Source organism: Nerophis ophidion, linkage group LG03 (assembly GCF_033978795.1).
Source record: "Nerophis ophidion isolate RoL-2023_Sa linkage group LG03, RoL_Noph_v1.0, whole genome shotgun sequence".
NCBI lineage: Eukaryota > Metazoa > Chordata > Actinopteri > Syngnathiformes > Syngnathidae > Nerophis > Nerophis ophidion.
Genome location: NC_084613.1, coordinates 55398699 through 55425590, shown reverse-complemented (window position 1 = coordinate 55425590; position 26892 = coordinate 55398699). Strand labels below are relative to the sequence as shown.

The following is a 26892-nucleotide window of genomic DNA, read 5'->3' as shown; positions in this document are numbered from 1 at the left end:
AAGAATAAATAAATATTTCACAGCACACATGAGCTATAAGTGTTTGTCAGTATTAGCTATGCTTGCACACTCCCAGCTAACATCCAAAGTGATTAGCTGCTATTTTATATAGGAGCTGCACTGCCACAGAGCTAAAAGTCACAGAAATGCCCTGACAACATGAACACTGCGATTTGGGTGCAAATAGGTTAACATTTTCTCAACAGGAATATTGCGTTCCACAGTAAATCCTGGCACTGTTTTTTATTTATTTTTTTCAGTCCTCCACAGCATCCATGCAGTGGGTGGAAAAGTCTTCAGGCTCATATTAGGAACTTTCTGCACAAGCAAATAATTATTGAGCAAACCAACTCAGGAGTCACGGAGTACAATAAAATAAACAAACAAAATATCACCAAAAAATAAGACAATATAAGGGCTGGACCTAGAAGGTTGTCAAATTCATTAGGCCCACTATCACCAGCAGAGAGAACAACACTCAGTAGACCAGGTTTCCCTCCTCCACTTCATGCAAACATAAAGTAACTTCATGCTGCTCTCCTCACCTCCCATGGTGCGCTGCAAACCTCTTCACTCCGCCTTCTCTGGCTGTCAGTTACTCGTTTCTCTTTGTCTGTCCCTCTGCACCCACTGTGCAGAGAAGCGTGTTAATGCATCATCTCCATTTTTACAGCAGGTCACAATCTTTTTCTCTATGCAATTTAATCACACATGAGAAATAATTACCTTTTCAACAACACACTGGATCGATATTGCTTCTATAAATTGATAATTGACTGAACTCTTTCCATGTGTTTTCATATATATTTTGTTCTTTTTAAACCTGTTTTTGACTGGAATCTAAATATGTTTTCATTTCCATTGCAAATACCCCCCTTACCACCCTCCATATTGATGTATTATATTCTACACTGTTATAGGGCTGGGCCGATAATACGATATTAATGTAAAGTAAATATAAAGTACCAATGATTGTCACACACACACACACTAAGGTGTGGTGAGATTATTCTCTGTATTTGACCCATCACCCTCACCCCCTGGGAGGTGAGGGGAGCAGTGAGCAGCAGCGGTGGCCCCGCCCGGGAATCATTTTGGTGATTTGACCCCCAATTCCAAACTGTGATGCTGAGTGCCAAGCAGGGAGATAATGGGTCCCATTTTTATAGTCTTTGGTATAACTTGGCCGGGGTTTGAACTCACGACCTAGCGATCTCACGGCAGACACTCTAACCACAAGGCCACTGAGCAGGACATGTATCGCAATAATCAATATCAATATAGAATGTGTTCGATCAATCAATCAATGTTTATTTGTATAGCCCGAAATCACAAGTGTCTCAAAGGGCTGCACAAGCCACAATGACATCCGCGGATCAGCGCCCACATAAGGGCAAGGAAAAACTCCCAACCAAGTGGGACATCGATAAAATATGAGATATATAATTAGATTTTTTTGGTTGGAAGAAACCAGAAATGATGAAGCAAGATTCATTGCATGAAGTCACTTGTGCTTTGGGAACCCAGCAAACAGGAAGTGTCACTGAGCACGCCAACAACCAATCACGTAACAACTACACCAGGGGTCTCAAACAAGTGGCCCGTTATTTTGCGGCCCGCACCTTGACACGACAATTTAATGTGAGTGCGGCCCGCGAGTTTATCATGAACGCATGAACGGCGCTAGACAGCGTCATACTTGCCAATGCTCCCAATTTTCCAGATGCCCCTAGAATTCCTGTCAATTTTCTCCCAATCAACGATACACAGAGCGTACCATGATTACATTGTCTTTAGTGCCACCTACATCCTTTATTAATTGCGTGCAAGCCCATTAACATGCAGTATCTGGCTATATGAGACGCTTCACTTCTATTGCAAGACATATTGGATCAACAGCCACACAAGTCACACTGAGGGTGGCCGTAAAAAAAACTTTAACAATGTTACAAATATGCGCCACACTGTGAAACCACACCAAACAAGAATGACAAACACATTTTGGGAGGACATCCCCACCGTAACACAACATAAACACAACACAACAAATACCCAGAATCCCATGCAGCCCTAACTCTTCCGATTGTCAGGAGGTACACTGAAATTCGTGAGTCTCCCGGAAAAATTGTGAGGGTTGGGAAGTTTGTTGCTAGGGCGGGAAAGCCATTCATCGAAGGTGAATTCATTAAAAAGTGCATGTTAGACTTTTTAAGAAATTGTTTCTTGCGGCCCAGCCTCACCCAGTTTCTGCATCCAGTGGCCCCCAGGTAAATTGAGTTTGAGACCCCTGAGCTACACCTTTCCTGCTGTTTGGCTCCCGCCTCCCAGTCCCAGACCGTAGTCGAGGAACGCAGGCGAGACGTTCCCTCCAGGGCCGATGTTTTCGTTGGGGGTGACACCCTTCACTTCAGCCGACAATGCTAAGCGCCGCATTTGGGTCAAAATAACGAGGCAGCTGATTAGTGCCAATAAGGTGACTTTATTCCTATTTCTGCCAGTGCCATTACTGATGCATGCTACCGCTCGTTCTCCTAACTCTTCCACTCACTTACTGAAGTCACTCACCCAACACACTGCCCTTCTTAAAGGAACACACACACACACACACAATCTAAACTAGTGTCTATGGTTTTGCATTCCTTATAGCCTGAAGCAGAGGGGAGGACTTATGATTGCTGTTACATCGTTGGATACTCGTGTTAAATGATGCCAAAACTTCAAATCAGGCGAGGGGGAGGAGTTCCTCTGGCTGAGAGCTTGGCTTACTGTAATGTCCAAATCAGAACCTTGATGTGACATCACAACTTAGCCAGACTGTAAAACTAAAAACTTTGTGCAAGCTTAGGCCAAAATGCATGAACCGTTTGATTTGACACTTTGGCATTGTTTAACAAGAAGATTTAACTTTGTAACATTCATTTGTCATAAAAGACAAAATTCATCATAGGTCCCCTTTAACGTTCAGCCTTCAGACCTGACACTGTGCTCTAATCCAAGAGTGCATACGTTTGAACCTCTGTTTGTACGATTTACTACTAATTTCTAAGAACAATCTCATGCGCGAGGCAACCTTCCGCTACCAATAATCCATAGCATTAAACGGAGAAAAATATAAGTGCTGTAGGACAAGATACTGTTAGCAGTAAAAACAAGTCTGCTTATATAGTAACTATTGATATGTGCAATTTTATATGAGGCATCATCGTGTAGATAGTACTTATTATACCGCAGTAAAATACAATTTTAAATATTATTTCCAATACGATACAGCAGGGACTTTCAAATCCGACATGAGAATGACACCATACCAGTTTCCAGGGGGTGATCAAGGGTGATGGGTCAAATACAGAGAATAATTTCGCCTCACCTAGTGTGTGTGTGACAATCATTGGCACTTTAACTTTAACATAAGCAGAAACATTACGGCTCATAACTGTTCAGTCTTTGCAGATAGACTGTTCAACTTTTGAAAACATTAAACCCAATGACTGCAATAAGATTAATCAACATTTTGGTGGTAAATCTGTCAAATAACAGGGATTTTTATTACAACAAATGGTAATGTGAAATACAGGCTTATATCTTGAATGAACATTTTTTTTCCAGCGTAGCATTCATTCTTTCAGGAAGAATTCTGTGTTTGTTTTAAATTCTCAACAGTATTATTCTGACTAATGTATTATGAGAGCTGAAGGACATTTATGTTGAGGATATGATGGAATCTGCAGAGGTAAATACAATTACATTTCTGTGAAACAATGCTTTTATATCCTAAAATGACATTGAAGAAGCACAGTTAGTCAAACTATTAACCAGAAATACTTACTTTGCAGTATTGAGGACATCTACTGTATTTACACTAATTACAATTTTTGCAACAATATCCTTTTGTATAGTATGTCTACTGCAGCAGTTTATGGGTGTGAAAGCTATAAGTTTACAACCTATTTGTTCCTTCACAACAGTATACGGTATTTGAGGGCACGGGGGACCCTGTTGATGACAAGGCGTCCGTCGTAGCTGAGTGAGGCAAAGAGCCATGGATCGGCAGATGACCATTCAGCTGCATATACGCTGTCTTCATGCTCCTCGTAGGTGGAAACCACACTGTCTTTTAGAGGCTCCTTGCCCCTGCAACACATGCAAACACAGCACATGACACACCATAAAAAGAAGCGAGCTGAAGTCCAAATTAGTACATGCAGTCCAAGAGAAACTGTAATTATTAGGTGTGTCCTGATACAGTTTTCCCACTTCCAATACGATACCAATAATGCAGGCTTAACTAATGGCGGATACCGATATAGATCCAATACAATACAAACACAAACAAAACATACTTTTTATAGAGGTGTCAAATTATTGCGTTAATTACAGCTCATTAAATACAGTCATATTCAGTGCATTATTTTTTTTTAAAAACAAGTTAATCTATTTAGTTTTCTATTTTGTTTTACTGTCTCTGTTTTCCTGCGAGTTGCCTAGCCCTCTTCTTGTGCTTGACTGAGAACAACAAAATTATCCACATACGACACAATAATAATTTGTAGCCATGGAGGTCTTCCTCTATCACAAAACTAATGTTAGCAGCTTTAAAATAGAGGAAAAAGAATGAATCACCTTACCGTATTTTCCCGACTGTAGAGTGCACTGGTATATAAGCCGCACCCACTAATTTTTGAATAAAAAAATATGTTTCCATATATTAGCAGCACCGGACCAAAAGCCACAGATATACACCGTATTTTTCAGACTATAAGGCGCACTTATAATCCTTTCATCTTCTCAAAAATTGACAGTGCTCCTTATAACCCGGCACGCCTAATGTACGGAATTATTCTGGTTGTGCTTACCGACATCAAAGCTATTTTATTTAGTACATGATGGAATGATTAGTGTGACCGATAGATGGCAGTCACACATAAGAGATACGTGTAGACTGCAATATGATGCCAGCAACCAACACCAAAACGTTAATGTTTCATTGAGAATATAGAAAATAACTTGCGGTGCTCAAAAATCTATCAAAACGTTTTAGTACAAATTTGGTAATGTATGAAGTTGCACCGCTTGAGGGATTGTCGGCGCATTACGGCTACCATAGTCAGGTGTACTGGGATTCAACATACGAGTTCAAACATTTATTTGAATGCATTTCTACTATGTTTACGTAAGTTAATTTGACATACTTTATTTCTGTGTGTTCAGTTTTACAGCGTTTTTTAGGCAGTTAAATGGAGACGACCAGTTATCTGTCTGCTAAACTACGAAGAAGAGACATTGTTTTGCAGGAGCAGAACAGACTGCGTGTATCGGAGTTCACATACTGGATGTATAATCTGATATCAAAAATATAAAAAAAAGAATAAATAAAATAAAAATAAAAAATATGTTTTATAATCTCTTACCAATATTGAAACAAGGGGTTCGCTACAAACTTACTGTCATAACTATTTAATTATATATATATATATATATATATATATATATATATATATATATATATATATATATATATATATATATATATATGATTTAAACTAAATAGCCTTGCATATTATAACACCCTGCAAGTGGATGAGCTGAAAATAACTCAGTTTTCACTTATTAGTCGTAGAAAAATAAATTTACTATGCTTATTCTTTATGTTTGGGTGTGTATAGACAGTTAAATGAAAATATTTTATTTTTGTTTGGTTTTTATACTATTTGCTGATAATGGTTATAGTTGATTACCTTGTCTGTGGAGATTTTTTAAACGGCATTTAAAAACACATTTGTTTAAGTGTGTGTTTAAGTATTATTCTTGTAATATGCCATACAATTTTCATTATATCCATCCATCCATTTTTCTACGCTTCTCCCTTTTGGGGTCACGGGGGTGCTGGAGCCTATCTCAGCTGCATACTGGCGGAAGGCAGGGTACACCCTAGACAAGTCGCCACCTCATCACAAGGCCAACACAGATAGACAATTTAGTGTTGCCAATCAACCTATCCCAGGTGCATGATTGTGGCGGTGGGAGGAAGCCGGAGTACCCAGAGGGAACCCACACAGTCATGGGGAGAACATGCAAACTCCACACAGAAAGATCCAGAGCCTGGGATTGAACCCAGGACTACTCAGGACTTTCGTATTGTGAGGCAGATGCACTAACTCCTCCCCACCGTGCTGCTGAAAATGTTATATATTTATTTGCAATTGTTCTGTTGTTGTATTATGCTTTATGCAAATATTTTTTGATTGTTCTGTTTGTATTTTAACCATGCAAATCATCTTGTGAGCCCTCTTTGTGAAAAGTGCTATATCAATAAATACTTTCTTACATACCTGAAATACTTGGCATTGTTACCACAACTCTTTGATATGCTAGAACAGGGGTCACCAATGCGGTGCCCACGGGCACCAGGTAGCCCGTAAGGATCAGATGAGTAGCCCGCTGGCCTGTTCTAAAAATAGCTCAAAAAGCAGCACTTACCAGTGAGCTGCCTCTATTTTTTAAATTTTATTTAAGTACTAGCAAGCTGGCCTCGCTTTGCTCGACATTTTTAATTCTAAGAGGGATAAAACTCAAATAGAATTTGAAGATCCAAGAATATATTTTAAAGACTTGGTCTTCACTTGTTTAAATAAATGCATTTATTTTTTTACTTTGCTTCTAATAACTTTCAGGAAGACAATTTTAGAGAAAAATACAACTTTAACAATTATTTCAGGATTTTCAAACACATATACATTTTTACCTTTTAAATTCCTTCCTCTTCTTTCCTGACAATTTAAATCAACGTTCAAGTATTTTTTTTTTTTATTGTAAACAATAATAAGTACATTTTAATTTAATTCTTCATTTTAGCTTCTTCAAACTTATTATGATTATTATTCAAAAAAATTATTCTGGCAAATCTAGAAAATCTGTAGAATCAAATTTAAATCTATTTCAAAGTCTTTTGAATTTCTTTTAAAATTTTTGTTCTGGAAAATCTAGAAGAAATAATGATTTGTCCTTGTTAGAAATATAGCTTGGTCCAATTTGTTATATATTATAACAAAGTGCAGATTGGATTTTAACCTATTTAAAACATGTCATCAAAATTCTAAAATTAATCTTAATTAGGAAAAATTACCAATAAATGATTTTATTTTTTTCAAAAATATTTGAATTAGCTAGTTTTTCTCTTTATTTTTTTCGGTTGAATTTTGAATTTTAAAAAGTCGAAATTGAAGATAAACTATGTTTCAAAATATAATTTAAATTTTTTTCGTGTTTTCTCCTCTTTTAAACCAGTCAATGAAGTGTTTTTTTCATCATTTATTCTCTACAAAAAACCTTCCGTAAAAGGAAAAAAAATGTACGACGGAATGACGGACAGAAATACCCATTTTTTTTGTATATATAGATTTATTTATTAAGTAAATTGGCTATTTCTGGCAATTTATTTAAGTGTGTATCAAACTGGTAGCCCTTCGCATTAATCAGTACCCAAGAAGTAGCTCTTGGTTTCATTAAGGTTGGTGACCCCTGTGCTAGAGATTATTATAAAGCTTCTAAATCACGGTCATATAATATCGCTAACAATCATTATCATCGAGGACAAGTCTTTGTTGTGTTCTTGCTTCAGTGATTAAGGACAGACGTGCCAAACTTAAGAACTGCACTACCACGAGAGGTGCTTAATATTACAGTACGCCAAAACAAATACATATAAACATATACAGAGTATGGGTGTACAGTATATTAGTAATGACTATTCAACATACTGCATTTGTATTTGAATTTTGTTTAGTTATATTTTATCATTATTAATATTTCCTCGTCATGTTCAGATCCTACAAACATCCATGTATACAATCACATTATATATTCACAATATAGTTGGACAAATTTTAAAAATGGTAATGTTGGAGAACGGTGTTCCTCAATGTGTCTTGGAAAAAAGAATTAGCCAATGTTCTCAACAAGAACAACAACAACAACAAAATATGTGAGGCTGTGCTCCGTTGGTCGACTTAGTTAGACAATTAACGGCGTGGCGCAGTAGGAAAAGTGGCCGTGCGCAACCCGAGGGTCACTGGTTCAAATCCCACCTAGAACCAACCTCGTCACGTCCGTTGTGTCCTGAGCAAGACACTTCACCCTTGCTCCTGATGGGTGCTGGTTGGCGCCTTGCATGGCAGCTCCCTCCATCAGTGTGTGAATGTGTGTGTGAATGGGTAAATGCGGAAGTAGTGTCAAAGCGCTTTGAGTACCTTGAAGGTAGAAAAGCGCTATACAAGTACAACCCATTTATCATTTATTTAACTATTCCTAACCCTCAGCATGAAACAATATGAAGGTTTTTGGAAATGTGGTTCCAAAAGACATGTGACTAAAGTAGTGAAGATTTGCAGTTGGTGTGGACTCGGCTGTCCATAGCAGAGGGGCTAACACCTTACTTCTCCAGCAAATATGTAATTATGAAGGTCTGACAATTGTGGGTGACGTTCTATCATTGAGTTAAGCACTGTTAAGTACATAGAGGGAAGTGAACGCATCATGAATTGGGTGCACGGTACTGTTGGTAATTACTTTAGATTAAAAAAAATACATATTTTTAATGTTTTTCCTTTTTACCTATGCTTTTTGTTCAAAAAAAGATGTTCTTGACTTTCCTGTTACAGTTTTGGAATATAAATCTTAGACAAATATCCTAATTTGTTTCCCCTACATTTAAAACAGTTCTTTGTGGTCTACATAACATGTAATGGTGTTATTCAGTTAACATTTTACATAGATAATGTTTTATGTTTTTAAACTGCTTTCTGACCATCTCTTCATAATGCGCCTTTTTGTGGGTGGGCCTTATTTACTTGGCTCCACTTTGACAGCATCTTCGCTCCGCCAGCCATGTTGTAGTTTTTAGCGCTTCCATAGCAAGTCTACTAACAGATATAAGTTCAAAATATACGGTAATTTGTATTAGAAATGGCGACAACAAAGGATGCATGTTAGAGATGCACGGATAGGCAATTATATCATCCGCAACCGCATCACCAAAGTCGTCATCAACCCGCCGTCCACCCGAACCAACATTTTATCAGAACCGTAACCGCCCGCCACCCGCCCGTTGAAATTCATCAGAGGTCGGCCACCTTTACCACTCAAAGAGCTATTTAGACCCATTTCAAAGAGTAAAGAAAACAATGGGAGCCACTAAAAATCTTGCGATTATCCAATGGTGTTCATCCTGATGACAAGAATAAGGGCGTGCTGTGAAGCTATTGCCTTTGACACCTTCAACAACATGTACAAACCGATTGTTAGTCCGGCAACATGTTGTATGCAGCTTCTGCAATCACACGTACAAGATTGAAATGCATACTGGGTGACACAAAGTACACTGATGGTTGTGATATACACAATTTTAACACTCTTACTAATATGCGCCAGGCTGTGAAGCCACACCAAATAAGAATGACAAACACATTTCGGTAGAACATCCAACCAGTAACACAACATAAACGCAACACAACAAATACCCAGAATCCTTTGCATCCATGACAGTCCTGACTATTTTATATCCACGCGCCCCCAACCCCGCCCACCTTACCGACGCACGGGGGGGGGTATGCTGCTAGCAGGTGTATAAAATAGTCAGGAAGTGTCATGGATGCAAAGGATTCTGGGTATATGTTACTGGGAGGATGTTCTCTTGAAATGTGTTTGTCATTCTTGTTTGGTGTGGTTTCACAGCGTGGCGCATATTACTAAGAGTGTTAAAATTGTTTATATCACAACCATTAGTGTACTCTGTGTCACCCAGTATGCCTTGCAGTCATGTGCGTGTGTCTGCGGAAGCCAAACACAACATGTTGCTGGACTGACAAGCAGATCGTACATGCTGTAGAAGGCGACAAAGCCAATGGCTTCATAGCACGCCCTAATACTTATTAACTGGGTGACTGCCGGCAGTCATTCTAGAGAATGTTATTGTGTCTCCTATTGTCTTCTTCGCTTTGTGACACGGGTCCTGAATGGCTCTTTGAATGGTAAAGGATACTGATCCCAGAACCATGTATATCAAATATTTCCGAATGGTTCAACCGCCACCCGCCCGAATCTAATTAAAATCTATTTTTTCGTCATGTCACCCGCCCGACCCGCAGTTTATCCGCGGACTCCGCGGATGAGACCGCAAACAGCGCATCTCTAATGCATGTGCATGTACGAGCAAGTCTGCCCCACAACAATTGGATAGCAAAAACGAAGGAGCTTCTTGACTACAGTGCGGACTAAAATGGCAGATGCGGGCAAGGCACTGTCGGCACATTTTTACCGTGGATAATCCACTTACATCCCACACAGCAAAAACGCCACAAAAGGAGCAAATTCCAAACAGCTTGTTTGGCGGAAGTAGGAAGAAAGGCAAGATCATTTTATAAATTTCCCCGCAATGCCGCCAAAGTTTAATTGAACATTTTCGGGACTTATGCAGATCCAAAAATAAACAACAGCAGGTACCAATAGGTAAGAAAAGGTCATTTTTTTTTATAACAAGGCCCCTTCAAGTGGGTTTCAGATAAGACACTCCACAATAAAATACAATTACACATTAAAATGTTACAAAACAACTCCCATTTCCGGTAAAAAAATTAATCATAAACATCTTTAGACATCTAATATTGAGACATTGGTCTTACTTGTCTTCCTGGTGGTTGTCCTCTCCTTCGCTTAGCTCCTCGTCATCTACCAAGTGGCCATATGGCTCAGAGGAGATGGACACCATATTGGACAAGATGAGGCGACTGTCACTGCTGGCTGTCAACACCAGCTGGTCATGGCTTTGGTTGTAGCGGACACTCCACACCCTAGAACCAAAAATAAGAATTTCACAAAGAACTAAGGATAACATGGAACAACCGCTGAAAAGGGAGCTACTGTCTGCTACTACACGCTGGTTTTTGAATCGATCGCAACCGGACTGCTCAGGCTGTCTTATTAGACTAGATAGGCTTGAAGATTTAGTCTGACTAGATCTGCCTGGGTCAGTGTTTCCTAATCTTTATCAAAATATTTTACATTAGAAAGATCCACTGGTACTCTGTTGCATGAAAGGCTACATGTAGATACACAGATTAAGTGGACTGCCATTTAATTGTTCTACTGGTCACTATATGTCGCTGACATAGATAGATGAATGGAAATCAACTCTTTCTTATGAAAACAATGTTTTTTAACCAATGAAGTGACATTGGATACTGTATCTTTCTGATAATAAACTGCTACCTTTTCCCACACTTTAAACCCTGCGCTTTATGTAAAGCTGTGGCTGATTAATGAATTTTTCGGGTTCACAAGCTTGACATTCCGCTAATATATTTCGCCTCAACATAAAACAATGCAATTGTCGAGGAGGTCAAAGTTGACTTGGGAAATTGATCAAATTAAATCAAACATATGCACACGATCATTCAGTCAGCAATTTAGTGCACTCACCCTCATCAAGACACCAAAATGGACAAGGCACAGCCCCAAAGCCGAAAGCCATAAACCCCGCCATCGCAAAAGGAAACGACTACCACATAGAACTACCACAAACTCCAAGGCAACCCACCTCCAAATGAAAGTGAAAGCGACACTTCGGACAAAGCACCACCGAGTCCTCTAAACCAGTGGTCCCCAACCACCGGGCCGCAGAATTTTTTTTTATAAAAAAATAAAATAAAATTAAAAAAAATAATTAATAAATTTTTATTTAAAAAAAAAAAAAGTGTTTGCATTTTTTTTATTAAATCAAAATAAAACACACAATATACACTTACAATTAGTGCACCAACCACATAAACCTCCCTTTTTCATGAAAAAAACGTTCCTTTTTCATGACAAAGAAGAACAAAAAAAAAAGACACACAAATCATTATTTCTTCCAGATTTTCCAGAACAAAAAATTTAAAAGAAATTCAAAAGAATTTGAAATAAGATTTAAATTTGATTCTAAAGATTTTCTAGATTTGCCATAATAATTGTTTTGAATTTTAATCAGAATAAGTTTGAAGAAATATTTCACAAATATTTTTCGTCGAAAAAACAGAAGCTAAAATGAAGAATAAAATTAAAATGTATTTATCATTCTTTACAAAAAAAAAAAAATCACTTGAACATTGATTTAAATTGTCAGGAAAGAAGAGGAAGTAATTTAAAAGGTAAAAAGGTATGTGTTTAAAAATCTAAAATCGTTTTAAGGTTGTATTTTTTCTATAAAACCGTCTTTCTGAAAGTTATAAGAAGCAAAGTAAAAAAATAACTGAATTAATTTAAACAAGTGAAGACCAAGTCTTTAAAATATTTTCTTGGATTTTCAAATTCTATTTGAGTTTTGTCTCTCTTAGAATTAAAAATGTCGAGCAAAGAGAGACCAGCTTGCTAGTAAATAAATACAATTTAAAAAATAGAGACAGCTCACTGGTAAGTGCTGCTATTTGAGCTATTTTTAGAACAGGCCAGCGGGCGACTCATCTGGTCCCTATGGGCGACCTGGTGCCCGCGGGCACCGCATTGGTGACCCCTGGTTTATGGAATGAAATTATGATTTGCTGCTAAAATTATGATTTCAGCAGTGTCTGGGAATATGCGGTTAAAAAAATAATATTGAGACTGGTTATTTTCCTAAAAAGAAAACAAATAATTACTTTTTTAAACATTATATTAAATGGGAGAATTTATTTTTGAATGTTCTGAACTCCTGATTTGACACAATTGATGTACTGGACAGACTAACTAGACTGCAAACTAGTAATGATCAATGAATCAATTTCATTACCATCCTAAACCATACCTTTCAGAAATTAAAAACAGAAAAAATGAATAATTCCTGCTGTTCATTCTGAGAATTCCTATTATCAAGTCCGTGGTTATCGCTTTCATAAAGACTCTTCTTCCAAGATTTCTCTGTTTGGCTGATCAACCATCGCTCAGACAAGTCCTGATCTTCCAAAACTAAAACTTTTTGATGAAAAACTGTTTTAAAACATAAAACACAATGTGCATGTGTGCATGCAGCATGTATGTACTCATGTGTAAAACCATGTGTGCATATGAGGAAACAAGTACCAAAGAAAACTGAATATAGAGATGTTAAGATAGTGGTTGTGTGAAAACTCAGACACCCTTCTTTTAAATTGGTAAGTAAACAACAGTGCACACAAATATATCACAAAAAAGTAATTTTTTTTCCTATCTCTGTTTCACACCCCAATACCCACACAAATCCTGCCTAAAAGGCATCATGCTCTCAGTAGGTTTCAGAAAAAATATGCTCACCTTTTTCATTGAGACTCGACTGTATGTGCTGATCATCATCATCAACATCATCATCATCAATTCCCTTTTCCTGCTGTTTCCTTTCATGGTTCTTCTAATCCAAATAATGTCCACACGGGCTCTACACTTTTCTCTTCATCCTCAGGATGTGAGTGTCTTTTACGTCTTGCTACCTTTCAGCCGCTTTCTTCTTTTCCCTGTGTGTGTGTCTTACACCAGTGGTCCCCAACCTTTTTGTATCCATGGACCGGTCAACGCTTGATAAATTGTCCCGCGGCCCGGGGTGGGGGGGATCCTTTTTTTTTTTTTTTTTTTCTCTGTCATGAAAAAGGGACGTTTTTGTCATGAAAAAGGGAGGTTTTTGTGGTTGGTGCACTAATTGTAAGTGTATATTGTGTTTTTTATGTTGATTTAATAAAAAAATGAAATTTTTTTATTCTTTTATCTTTTATTTTTTTAAATAAAAATTTATAAAAAATTATTCTGCGGCCCGGTGGTTGGGAACCACTGTCTTACACTTGCTGTATCATGGGGCCAAGGCACGGCTTGTCATGTAGTCCAGTGTTTTGCAACCTTTTTTGAGCCAAGGCACATTTTTTTCATTGGAAAAATCCCGACTCACACCACTAGCAGAAAACATAAAACAATTCAACTCAGCAGCCGATATTGACAGTAAAAAGTCGTTCTCGCAATTGTTGGATATAAATTCAAACCATAACAAACAGTGCATCACTATAGCTTGTCTCAAAGTACAAACCCCGTTTCTGTATGAGTTGGGAAATTGTGTTAAATGTAAATATAAACGGAATACAATGATTTGCAAATCATTTTCAAGCCATATTCATTTGAATATGCTACAAAGACAACATATTTGATGTTGAAACTGATAAAAGGTTTTTTTTGTGCAAATGATCATTAACTTTAGAATTTGATGCCAGCAACACAAGACAAAGAAGTTGGGAAAGGTGGCAATAAATACTGATAAAGTTGAGGAATGCTCTTCAAACACTTATTTGGAACATCCCACAGGTGTGCAAGCTAATTGGGAACAGGTGGGTGCCATGATTGGGTATAAAACAGCTTCCCAAAAAATGCTCAGTCTTTCACAAGAAAGGATGGGGCGAGGTACACCCCTTTGTCCATAACAGCAAGAGCAAATAGTCAAACAGTTTAAGAACAACATTTCTCAAAGTGCAATTGCAAGAAATTTAGGGATTTCAACATCTACTGTCCATAATATCATCAAAAGGTTCAGAGAATCAGGAGAAATCACTCCACACATGGCCCGAAACCAACATTGAATGACCGTGACCTTCGATCCCTCAGAAAGCACGGTATCAAAAACCGACATCAATCTCTAAAGGATAGCACCACATGGGTTCAGGAACACTTCAGAAAACTACTGTCACTAAATGCCCTTTCCCAACTACTTTGGCACGTGTTGCAGCCATGAAAATCTAAGTCAATTATTATTTGCTAAAAAAAAAAATAAAGTTTATGAGTTTGAACATCCAATATCTTGTCATTGTAGTGCATTCAATTGAATATGGGTTGAAAATGATTAGAAAATCATTGTATTCCGTTCATATTTACATCTAACCCTCCATCCATCCATCCATTTCCTACCGCTTATTCCCTTTTTGGGGTCGTGGGGGGCACTGGCGCCTATCTCAGCTACAATCGGGCGGAAGGCGGGGTACACCCTGGACAAGTCGCCACCTCATCGCAGGGCCAACACAGGTAGACAGACAACATTCATACTCACTTTCACACACTAGGGCCAATTTAGTGTTGCCAATCAACCTATCCCCAGGTGCATGTCTTTGGAAGTGGGAGGAAGCCGGAGTACCCGGAGGGAACCCACGCATTCACGGGGAGGACATGCAAACTCCACACAGAAAGATCCCGAGCCTGGATTTGAACCCAATTTCCCAAATCATATGGAAACAGGGTTTGTAGGTGTACTGTCACCACCTGTCACATCACACCGTGACATATTTTGAGTTTTTTGGTGTTTTCCGGTGTGTAGTGTTTCCTATTTTGTTGTTGCTTGTCATGTCATGTACGGATGTACATTGTGGACGCCGTCCGCTGCACCACACGCAGTAAGTCTTTGCTGTCGTCCAGCATTCTGTTTTTGTTTGCAGCCAGTGCAGTTTTAGTTTTGTTTTGCAAAACCATCCCTAAGCTTTTGTTTACTTTTGGTTTAAGCATTAGATATCTGCCTCTTGCTGTCGGCTGCATATTGTGATCACGACAAACCATATTGCCGACATCCACAAAGCAATTAGCTACCTGCTGCCCCTACTGATATGGGAGAGTCTTGCACGGTTACTCTACCAAGCTCCAGACAGCACAGACACTCAAGAATGGCACATTATTTGCGGATTACAATTACGGGTTTCCAAAAAATATTTTTAACCCAATTAAGTGAAATGACATCATCTTCCACAGCACACAAGACAATATATCACGGCACACTAGGAGTACCATCCCATTCATAACCTGTTGGGTTCAATATGATGTGGGTCCACCTTTTGCAGCTATTACAGCGTCAACACTTCTGGGAAGGCTGTCCACAAGGTTGGGAAGTGTGTTTATAGGAATTTTCGACCATTCTTCCAAAAGTGCATTGGTGAGCTCACACACTGACGTTGGTCTGGCTCTCAGTGTCCGTTCTAATTGATCCCAAAGGTGTTCTGTCGGGTTCAGGTCAGGACTCTGTGCAGGCCAGTCAAGTTTATCCCCACAGACTCCGTCATCCATGATTTTATGGACCTTGCTTTGTGCACAGTCACGTTGGAAGAGGAAAGGGCCCGCTCCAAACCATTCCCAAAATGTTGGGAGCATGGAATTGTCCAACTTTTTTGGGTATCCTGTATCATTCAAATTTCCTTTCACTGGAGGTAAGGGGCCACGCCCAACTACTGAAAAACAACCCCACACCATAATTCCTCCTCCACCAAATTTCACACTCTGCACTAGGGCTGCGAATCTTTGGTGTCCCACGATTCGATTCAATATCGATTCTTGGGGTCGCGATTCGATTATATATCAATTTTTCCGATTTAACGCGATTCTCGATTCAAAAACAACTTTTTTACGATTCAAAACGATTCTGTATTCATTCAATACATAGGATTTCAGCAGGATCTACCCCAGTCTGCTGACATGCTAGCAGAGTAGTAGATTTTAAAAAAAAGCTTTTATAATTGTAAATGACAATGTTTTATCAACTGATTGCAGTAATGTAAATTTGTTTCAACTATTAAACGAACCAGAAATATGACTTATTTTATATTTGTGAAAACATTGGACACAGTGTGTTGTCAAGCTTATGAGATGCGATCCAAGTGTAAGTCACTGTGACACTATTGTTCTATTTTTATTTTTTTTTTTATAAATATCTAACGGTAATGACAATGAGGGATTTTTAATCACTGCTATGCTGAAATTATAACTAATAGTGATACTGTTGTTGATAATATTCATTTTTGTTTCACTACTTTTTGTTTGTTCTGTGTCGTGTTTGTGTCTCCTCTCAATTGCTCTGTTTATTGCAGTTCTGAGTATTGCTGGGTCAGGTTTGGTTTGGGAATTGGATTGCATTGTTATGGTATTGCTGTGTATTGTTTTGTTGGATTGATTAAAAAATATATAAAAACATTAAATAAAATTAAATAATCAAATTTTTTAAAAATGAGAATCGATTCTAACTCGCACAACGTGAGAATCGCGATTCGTATTCGAATCGATTTTTTCCAACACCCCTAATATATATACATATTTGTGTGTATGTGTATTAACTGCCCAAAGATAGGTATGCTAAGCTTGTGCCATCGTATCAAAAATATTTGAAGCTATAATTGCTGCCAAAGGTGCATCAACAAAAGATTGAGCAAAGACTGTGAATACATGTGATTGTGTAAATTTTCAAAATTAAAAAATTAAAAAAGTCACATTGTCATGGGATATTGTCTGTAGAATTTTGAGGACAAAATTAATTAATTCCTTTTTGGAATAAGGCTGTAACATAACAAAATCTGTGAAGTGCTGTGATAACTTTCCGGACTCACTGTGTGTGTGTGTGTATATATGTATGTGTATGTATATATATATATATATATATACACACACACACACACACACACACACACACACACACACACACACACAATTGGCACAGGGGTAGTTCTTGCCTTGGTTCATTGCCAGAGACCAGGGATTTTGGGATCAAAAAGGTTGGTGACCACTGGTATAGAAGGTGTGAAACATTATTGAATACGAGTGAATGACACTTACTGTAAACATAGTGTACATAATATACACTAGGAGATGGTTGCAGACAGAAGCTCAATTGAAGAAAATACATTTTGGGTGGTAGAGCATGCATTTCTAATACTATGATTTGCAAATCATTTTCAACCCATATTCAGTTGAATATGCTACAAAGACAACATATTTGATGTTCAAACTGCTAAACATTTTTTTTTTTGCAAATAATCATTAACTTTAGAATTTGATGCCAGCAACACGTGACAAAGAAGTTGGGAAAGGTGGCAATCAATACTGATAAAGTTGAGAAATACTCATCAAACACTTATTGTATTTGGAACATTCCACAGGTGTGCAGGCTAATAGGGAACAGGTGGGTGCCATGATTGGGTATAAAAGCAGCTTCCATGAAATGCTCAGTAATTCACAAACAAGGATGGGGCGAGGGTCACCAATTTGAAAGGAAATTGTCAAACAGTTTTAGAACAACATTTCTCAACGAGCTATTGCAAGGAATTGAGGGATTTTACCATCTACGGTCCGTAAAATCATCAAAAGGTTCAAAGAATCTGGAGAAATCACTGCACTTAAGCGATGATATTACAGACCTTTGAGCCCTTAGGCCGTACTGCATCAAAAACCAACATCAGTGTGTAAAGGATATCACCACATGGGCTCAAGAATACTTCCTAAAACCACTGTCAATAACTACAGTTGGTTTCTACATCTGTAAGTGCAAGTTAAAACTCTGCTATGCAAAGCCAAACCTATTTATAAACAACCCCGAGGAACGTCGCTGGCTTCGCTGGGCCCAAGCTCATCTACGATGGACTGATGCAAAGTGGAAAAGTGTTCTGTGGTCTGACGAGTCCACATTTCAAATTATATTTGGAAACTGTGGACATGGTGTCCTCCGGAACAAAGAGGAAAATAACCTTCAGGATTGTTAGAGGCACAAAGTTCAAAAGCCAGCATCTGTGATGGTATGGGGGTGTATTAGTGCCCAAGGCATGGGTAACTTACACATCTGTGAAGGCACCATTAATGCTGAATGGTCCATACAGGTTTTGGAGCAACATATGTTGTCATCCAAGCAACGTTATCATGGACACCCCTGTTTATTTCAGCAAAACAATGTCAAGCCACGTGTTACAACAGCGTGGCTTCGTAGTAAAAGAGTGCGGGTACTTTCCTGGCCCGCCTGCAGTCCAGACATGTCTCCCATCGAAAATGTGTGGCGCATTATGACGCGTAAAATACGACAACAAGACCCCGGACTGTTGAACAACTTAAGCTGTACATCAAGCAAGCATGGTAAAGAATTCCACTTTCAAAGCGTCAACAATTAGTTTCCTCAGTTCCCAAACGTTTATTGATTGTTGTTAAAAGAAAAAGGGATGTAACACAATGGTGAACATGCCCTTTCCCAACTACTTTGGCACGTGTTGCAGCCATGAAATTCTAAGTTAATTATTATTTGCCAAAAAAAAATAAAGTTTATGAGTTTGAACATCAAATATCATGTCTTTGTAGTGCATTCAATTGAATATGGGTTGAAAAGGATTTGCAAATCATTGTATTCCGTTTATATCTACATCTAACACAATTTCCCAACTCATATGGAGATGGGGCATATGTATATGTATATGTATATGTATATACATATATATATATATATATATATATATATATATATATATATATATATATATATATATATATATATATATATATATATATATATATATATATATATATCAGAATTATCAAAATAGATGCCATCTGCCTCAATCCACCACTATTGAGAGTGCTAGCCAAGATTATCTCTCTCCTGGAGACGTTACATTTTTGGGTCTGTGCTTTGCATACAGGATGTCTACATCAGGTAAGGCGTGGTGTGCTGCAGTAGTAGTCCAACTTGGCTCCCAGACACTAATTTATTAGGCTTACACAGGAGAGGGCGTCTCTCTTACTCTCTTGCTTGCACATGGACGCACACATGCATACACACACACTGCTGCAGTGCACTGTGTTCAGCTCCTGGACTTGCCTGCAGCTTCACCGAGCAGAGGAGAAGCTGAAGCAGAAATGTGGTGCATTAGGACCACTGTGGTTAAACCTTCACTGTCAAAAGGAGTAACTGCCTATTTAAAATGTAATTAGCGTATAACTACCTTTTATTGCACCAGAAGTACTCGGGGCATTCAATTATTTAGGAGATAAAGCCATTAATAAAATCAGACACCAATCAACAGTGGCACGGCTGAGTTTTCATTGATTTCAGCAATGTTGTTTGTGCCTTTCTACAATCTAAACAAGTACAAAGAATAGAATAATAACTCACAATGTTTTATAGCTTTTAAAGTCTTGAATACTTTCCAGGACATTACTTTTAGCTTATTTGACTTTTTATGAGGTTTCTAACTAACAATTAAACTTGTGTTTGTAAGCTAGAGGGCAATTGACACTGTTGACTGTCCATATACAGTACTTCATCAGTACACATGTTTTATTCCAACACATGCAAGCTTGGAGGAGATGTTGGTATGTACAGTTTGTATGTTAATGCTAACGAGTTGTTCGTCTAAAATGATAAATGGGTTGTACTTGTATAGCGCTTTTCTACCTTCAAGGTACTCAAAGCGCTTTAACATTACTTCCACATTCACCCATTCACACACACATTCGCACACAGATGGAGGGAGCTGCCATGCAAGGCGCTAACCAGCAACCATCAGGAGCAAGGGTGAAGTGTCTTGCTCAAGGACACAACGGACGTGACGAGGTTGGTACTAGGTGGGGATTTAACCAGGGACACTCGGGTTGCGCACGGCCACTCTTCCACTGGGCCAAAATCAAACACCATTCCTCCAATAATACCTTTTCAAATTTGTATGTATTTGATTTTTAAATACATTGTCACTCAATTTATCTCACTTCATCAGAGTGTATTTTTGTTTAGTTAGTTTTTTTATTATCTAGTACCTGGTTTTAAGTCAGATGCTGTATATTGTAATATTTCGTGCAGCTCGGTGGGAGAGGGGTTAGTGTGTCTGCCTCACAATACGAAGGTCCTGGTTTCTATCCTGAGCTTGGGATCTGTGTCTGTCTGTGTGGAGTTTGCATGTTCTCCTCGTGACTGCGTGGGTCCCCTCCGGGTACTCCAGCTTCCTTCCACCTTAGAAGACATGCACCTGGGGATAGGTTGATTTGCAACACTAAATTGGCCGTAGTGTGTGAAGGTGAGTGTAAATGTTTGTCTGACTATCTGTGTTGGTCCTGCGATGAAGTGGTGACTTGTCCAGGGGGTACCCTGCCGTCCGAATGCAGCTGAGATGGGCTACAGCGACCTCCTGCATCCCCAAAAGGGATAGGCGGTAGAAAATGGATGGGTGGATATCGTGATGCTCCATCCAATGGAAAAAGTGCAATTTTAATGTTAAGTGCATTTATAAGAACAAAGTCAAAGCTCATTAGAAAAATCCTTATGTTTTCCCCTAAAGCCTGCATTGATGGTAAAATTGATTTTTATTCAATTAATCAAGCAGATAATAAAGTACTTGATTACTAAAATAATAGCTGCATCACTATAGAGCAGGAAAAAATACATTTTTAAACCTAAACATTGTCAGTCGCCACACGTCACAAGATTTTAGGTCAAATATTACTGTTTAATTTTTACCTCTGAACAATGTGTTAATGCCCCTCCATGTTCAAAATGCTTCCACAGTGGAGTGTTTTAAGTCTCGTCTTAAGACCCACTTTTATTCTTTGGCTTTTAACACTACGTGATTTGTGTGGTCCTCTGTCCTCCGTTGTCCTCTGTGTTTGTTATACACTTTGATTTCTATTTTACTGTTTTAATTGATTTTACCCTTTAAAATAGTTTTTAATCATATTTGTTTTTATATTGTTGTTTTTTTATATTGGTTTTATATTTATTTATTTTTTGTTTTTATTCAGTCATTGGTGGAGAATATTGTTTTTTTTAATATTGTTTTTAACATGGCTGTGCAGCACTTTGGAAACGTTATTGTTTAAATGTACTATATAAATAAAGTGGATTGGAATGAGATTGAGCTAGAAATAGGAAGCCAATGTGAACATGTACTTTTTCTTTTTGTTTCAGTTGGGCCCCTCCATGGCTCGGGCAACACCTATTCATATATTGTTATGGAAGTAAGGCAAGTAGTTTTGCCAATCATAGCTATGAATGACTATAATATGCAACAGGTACAAAAGGATCCTCAAATGGTATTTAACAGTGGTTAACCCTGATTATGTTGATTTTAGAGCTGAATATCAGCATATCATTGGTAATGTCCTTTAAAACTGTTTTGTCATAAAAGAAAGGAATGCTTCACTGGGACTCTCAAGGACACGCTGTAAATGGTTACTGACATGGCTTGAACACAAGTCCGCAAGGTCAACGACAACACCATCTCAAAGGCATACGCATGCACAAACGCACACACACACACACACACACACTCAAACACACATGTACACACATACACGTCTACCCACCAATGCGAGTGCTCCTCCAGTGTTTTGATGGGCTCCTGAATGTTGCGGACATCCCAGAATTTGACCTTGCAGTCATCCCCACAGCTGGCCAGATAGTACTGTCGGTTTGGGTTGAAGTCCAGGTCACGCACCAGCTGGCCATGAGCGTTCTCGATGCAGTAAATCTGACTGAAAGACAGACAAATTAAAGGGGGAGAAAAATGAATACTAGGAGAGTAAATCTGGTTTAGAAGCTAGGTGAGAAGGAACGAATAGGAGGAAGTTTTAGCATGGAAGGATAAGATGGAATACCATGAAAGATAAGTTATGAGTGGAAAAAAAGAAACATAAAATAATGGGTTTGAATGAAAAATAACAAGAGAAAGAGAATGATTCACAGGGCTAAATCAAAGCTTATGTGTCTGTCAGCCAAGGCCAGTTTCAATGAGTTGCTGACATCAGCAGGGGTTTATAAAAAAGGCAACTACACATCTTTTGAATTTAGGCTCAACTAAATTTAATACAGTACAATGAAACAACAATGGAAGCAACATGCTCATCATTCTTTTTTCCCAATATTTTTGGTTAGATTTATTTGCTACATACTTACCTGTGTTCCTTATATGTACAGGTGCACATGCAATACAGTACTAACAACAGAGAAATTGTAACTTTCAAAAAGATTCCCTTTCTCAATTGTCAACACCACTATAACTTTTAGGTTATAGATATCTTAAGGTCTGTACAGGGATCCCAGTGAGGTAAAAATACAATACGAAACAGAGGAATTGAAAAATATCACCCAGGGTTCAAGCGGGGGCTTTGGGGTTGAATAAATGTTTCCGTTTTTAGGATGCTTTGGAATAGTTTGTAAAAATGCAAGAAAACTTACCATTGGTTTCTATCTATTAAATGGCATGAACAGAAAACCACATATTTTTCTGTTCGAGATCATCCATCCATCCATTTTCTACCGCTTATTCCCTTTGGAGTCGCGGGGGGCGTTGGTGCCTATCTCAGCTACAATCGGGCGGAAGGCCGTGTACACCCTGGACAAGTTTCCACTTCATCACAGGGCCAACACAGACAGACAGACAACATTCACACTCACATTCACACACTAGGGCCAATTTAGTGTTGCCAATCAATCTATCCCCAGGTGCATGTGTTCTAAGGTGGGAGGAAGCCGGAGTACCCGGAGGGAACCCATGCAGCCCCTCGGAGGACATGCAAACTCCACACAGAAAGATCCTGAGGCCGGGACTGAACCCAGAACTACTCAGGACTTTCGTATTGTGAGGCAGAGGCACTAACCCCTCTTTCACCGTGCTGCCCCTGTAGGAGATCATCAATAGTTAATTTATTTTGTTGAGAAAATATCTTCACTGTATCAATATTAACCATTCCAAGAATGTACGACATCCAGAGTTTATGTCATTAGTTCAATGTTTTTGTTGGGAGAATATATTCACCATATCAATACAAGTCATTCCAAAATGTACATCCATCCATTTCCTACTGCTTCTGTCTTTTGGGATCGCGGAGGGTGCTGAAGCCAATCTCAGCTGCACCCGGGCGGAAGGCGGGGTAAGTCAATTAAAAGTAGACTTTGAAATGGTCAGTATTGTGAATTGATTTATTTGCTATTCAAAATAGAAAGTACTTTATTGATGCCTGGGGGAAATTCAGCACCACTATTTAAGGCTGCTGAGCACATCGTTCAAGTTTCTGTACGGTTTCAAAATAAATACTGTAGTCTTAGGCAACGTTTGTTTCGTTTTGTATATAATATTTTACATGATATAGTTATTCAAATAAAGATTACAAAAAAGAAAACCATGGTAACAGTGACGCATGCAGGAAAATAACTGCCGTAAAACAGGTTGACAGAAATGACGTAGTCTTCGTGCATTTGTCAACCGTCCATGTCTTCCGGTACTGATCGTGTAGTGACACACACTCACGAGAACAACTCTTCGAACGCTTACTCAAGCCCTCAAACTTACTGTGAAGCCTGCCGCTGTCTCTGCAGCCACTACTGGGTAATTACAGATCACTACACTGGTGTTTTTCAACCTTTTTTGGGCCAAGACACATTTTTTTTGATGAAAAACTCCAGAAGCACACCACCAGCAGAAAACATTAAAAAATTTAACTCAGCAGCCGATATTGACGGTAAAAAGTCGTTGTCACAATCGTTGGGTATGACTTTACCCCATAACTAACCATGCATCAATATAGCTCTTCTCTCAAAGTATGTGTACTGTCACCACCGGTCATATCACTCCCTGACTTATTTGGAGTTTTTTGCTGTTTTCCTGTGTGTAGTGTTTTAGTTTTTGTCTTGTGCTCCTATTTTGGTGGCTTTTCCTGTTTTGTTGGTGTTTTCCTGTAGCAGTTTAAAGGGGAACATTATCACAATTTCAAAAGGGTTAAAAACAATAAAAAACAGTTCCCAGTGGCTTGTTGTATTTTTTTAAGTTTTTTTCAAAATTGTATCGGTCCCGGAATATACCTAAAAAAAGCTTTAAAGTGCTTGATTTTCGCTATTTGCGATGCGACTATCCATTTCCCTGTGACGTCATACAGTGCTACCAATGTAAACAAACAATGGCGAATAGCACAGCAAGATATAGCTACATTAGCTCGGATTCAGACTCGGATTTCAGCGGTTTAAGCGATTCAACAGATTACGCATGTAGTGAAACGGATGGTTGGAGTATGAAAGTATTGAAGAAGAAACTGAAGCTATTGAGCGAATAGCTACTGACGCTATTCATAGCCATAGCATGGCCGAATAGCTGCGTTAGCATCACTGGTAAAATGTGCGGACCAAATGATCAGGACTTTCTCATCTCGTGACACTGGAGCAACTTAAATCCGTCGATTGGTAAGTGTTTTTCTCACATTAAATGTGGGTGGAAGGAAACGTAATATAGTTGCAAATGCATCTGCAGGTTATCCATACATCTCTGTGCCATGTCTGCTTTAGCACCGCCGGTAAATAGCATGTTAGCATCGATTAGCATAGCATGTTAGCATCGATTAACTGGCAGTCAACATCAACAAAACTCACCTTTGTGACTTCGTTGACTTTATCGTTGCAAATGCATACATCTCTGTGCCATGTCTGCTTTAGCACCGCTGGTAAATAAATTGATAGCGTCGATTAGCGTAGCATGTTAGCATCGATTAGCTGGCAGTCACGCCGCGACCAAATATGTCTGATAAGCACATAAGTCAACATCAACAAAACTCACCTTTGTGATTTCGTTGACTTTATCGTTGCAAATGCATCTGCAGGTTATCCATACATCTCTGTGCCATGTCTGCTTTAGCACCGCCGGTAAATAGCATGTTAGCATCGATTAGCATAGCATGTTAGCATCGATTAACTGGCAGTCAACATCAACAAAACTCACCTTTGTGATTTTGTTGACTTTATCGTTGCAAATGCATACATCTCTGTGCCATGTCTGCTTTAGCACCGCTGGTAAATAAATTGATAGCGTCGATTAGCGTAGCATGTTAGCATCGATTAGCTGGCAGTCACGCCGCGACCAAATATGTCTGATAAGCACATAAGTCAACATCAACAAAACTCACCTTTGTGATTTCGTTGACTTTATCGTTGCAAATGCATCTGCAGGTTATCCATACATCTCTGTGCCATGTCTGTCATCGCCGGTAAAATGTGGAACACTCTGGCACATTCAATGGGGGTCTGGCGGCAGACACTTTCGCATCTTTGGGCTAGTGGTGCAGCTTGAATCCCTCCCTGTTAGTGTTGTTACACCCTCCGACAACACACCGGCGAGGCATGTCTCCAAGGTTCCAAAAAATAGTAAAAAAAACGGAAAATAACAGACCTGAGACCCAATGTTTGCAATGTGTTGAAAATGAAAATGCTGGCTGTATTACCTCGGAGATGTCACATTCTGACGTCATCGCAAAAAGAGCGATAAACAGAAAGGCGTTTAATTCGCCAAAATTCACCCATTTAGAGTTCGGAAATCGGTTGAAAAAATATATATGGTCTTTTTTACATTCCATAATATCATCAAAAGTTTTAGAGAATCTGGAGAAATCCCTCCACACAAGCGGCATGGCCGGAAACCAACATTGAATGAACGTAACCTTCGATCCCTCAGACGGCACGGGATATCACCACATGAGCTCAGGAACACTTAAGAAAACCACTGTCACTGAATACAGTTTGTTGCTAAATCTGTAAGTGCAAGTTAAAGCTCTACTATGCAAAGCGAAAGCCATTTATCAACAACATCCAGAAACGCCGCCGGCTTTTCTGGGCCCGAGATCATTAAAAATGGACTGATGCAAAGTGTAAAAGTGTTCTGTGGTCTGACGATTCCACTTTTCAAATTGTTTTTGGAAATATTCGACATCGTGTCATCCGGACCAAAGGGGAAGCGAACCATCCAGACTGTTATTCACGCAAAGTTCAAAAGCCAGCATATGTGATGGTACGGGGGTGCATTATTGCCCAAGGCATGGGTAACTTACCCATCTGTGAAGACACCATTAATGCTGAAAGGTACATACAGGTTTTGGAACAACATATGCTGCCATCTAAGCGCCGTCTTTTTCATGGAAGCCGCTGCTTATTTCAGCAAGACAATGGCAAGCGACATTCAGCACGTGTTACAACAGCGTGGCTTCGTAAAAAAAGAATGCGAGTACTTTCCTGGCTCGCTTGCAGTCCAGACCTGTCTCCCATCGAAAATGTGTGGCACATGAAGCGTAACATACGACAGTGGAGACCCCGGACTGTTGAACGACTGAAGCTCTACATAA

At 38.9% G+C, this 26892-nt stretch overlaps 1 protein-coding gene across 1 annotated transcript in view; it reads right to left on the bottom strand.

Moving 5' to 3' along the window:
* Positions 1-3509: 3509 nt before the first annotated feature.
* The window catches only part of eipr1 (EARP complex and GARP complex interacting protein 1), a 158500-nt gene continuing 135117 nt past the window's right edge, over positions 3510-26892 (bottom strand). The window contains exons 7-9 of the mRNA XM_061895652.1: positions 22099-22266; positions 10677-10844; positions 3510-4131 (exon numbers count right to left, since the gene is read on the bottom strand). Of these exons, the coding sequence (XP_061751636.1) occupies positions 3957-4131; positions 10677-10844; positions 22099-22266 (511 nt within the window). The 3' untranslated portion in view covers positions 3510-3956. The remainder of the gene's footprint in view (positions 4132-10676; positions 10845-22098; positions 22267-26892) is intronic.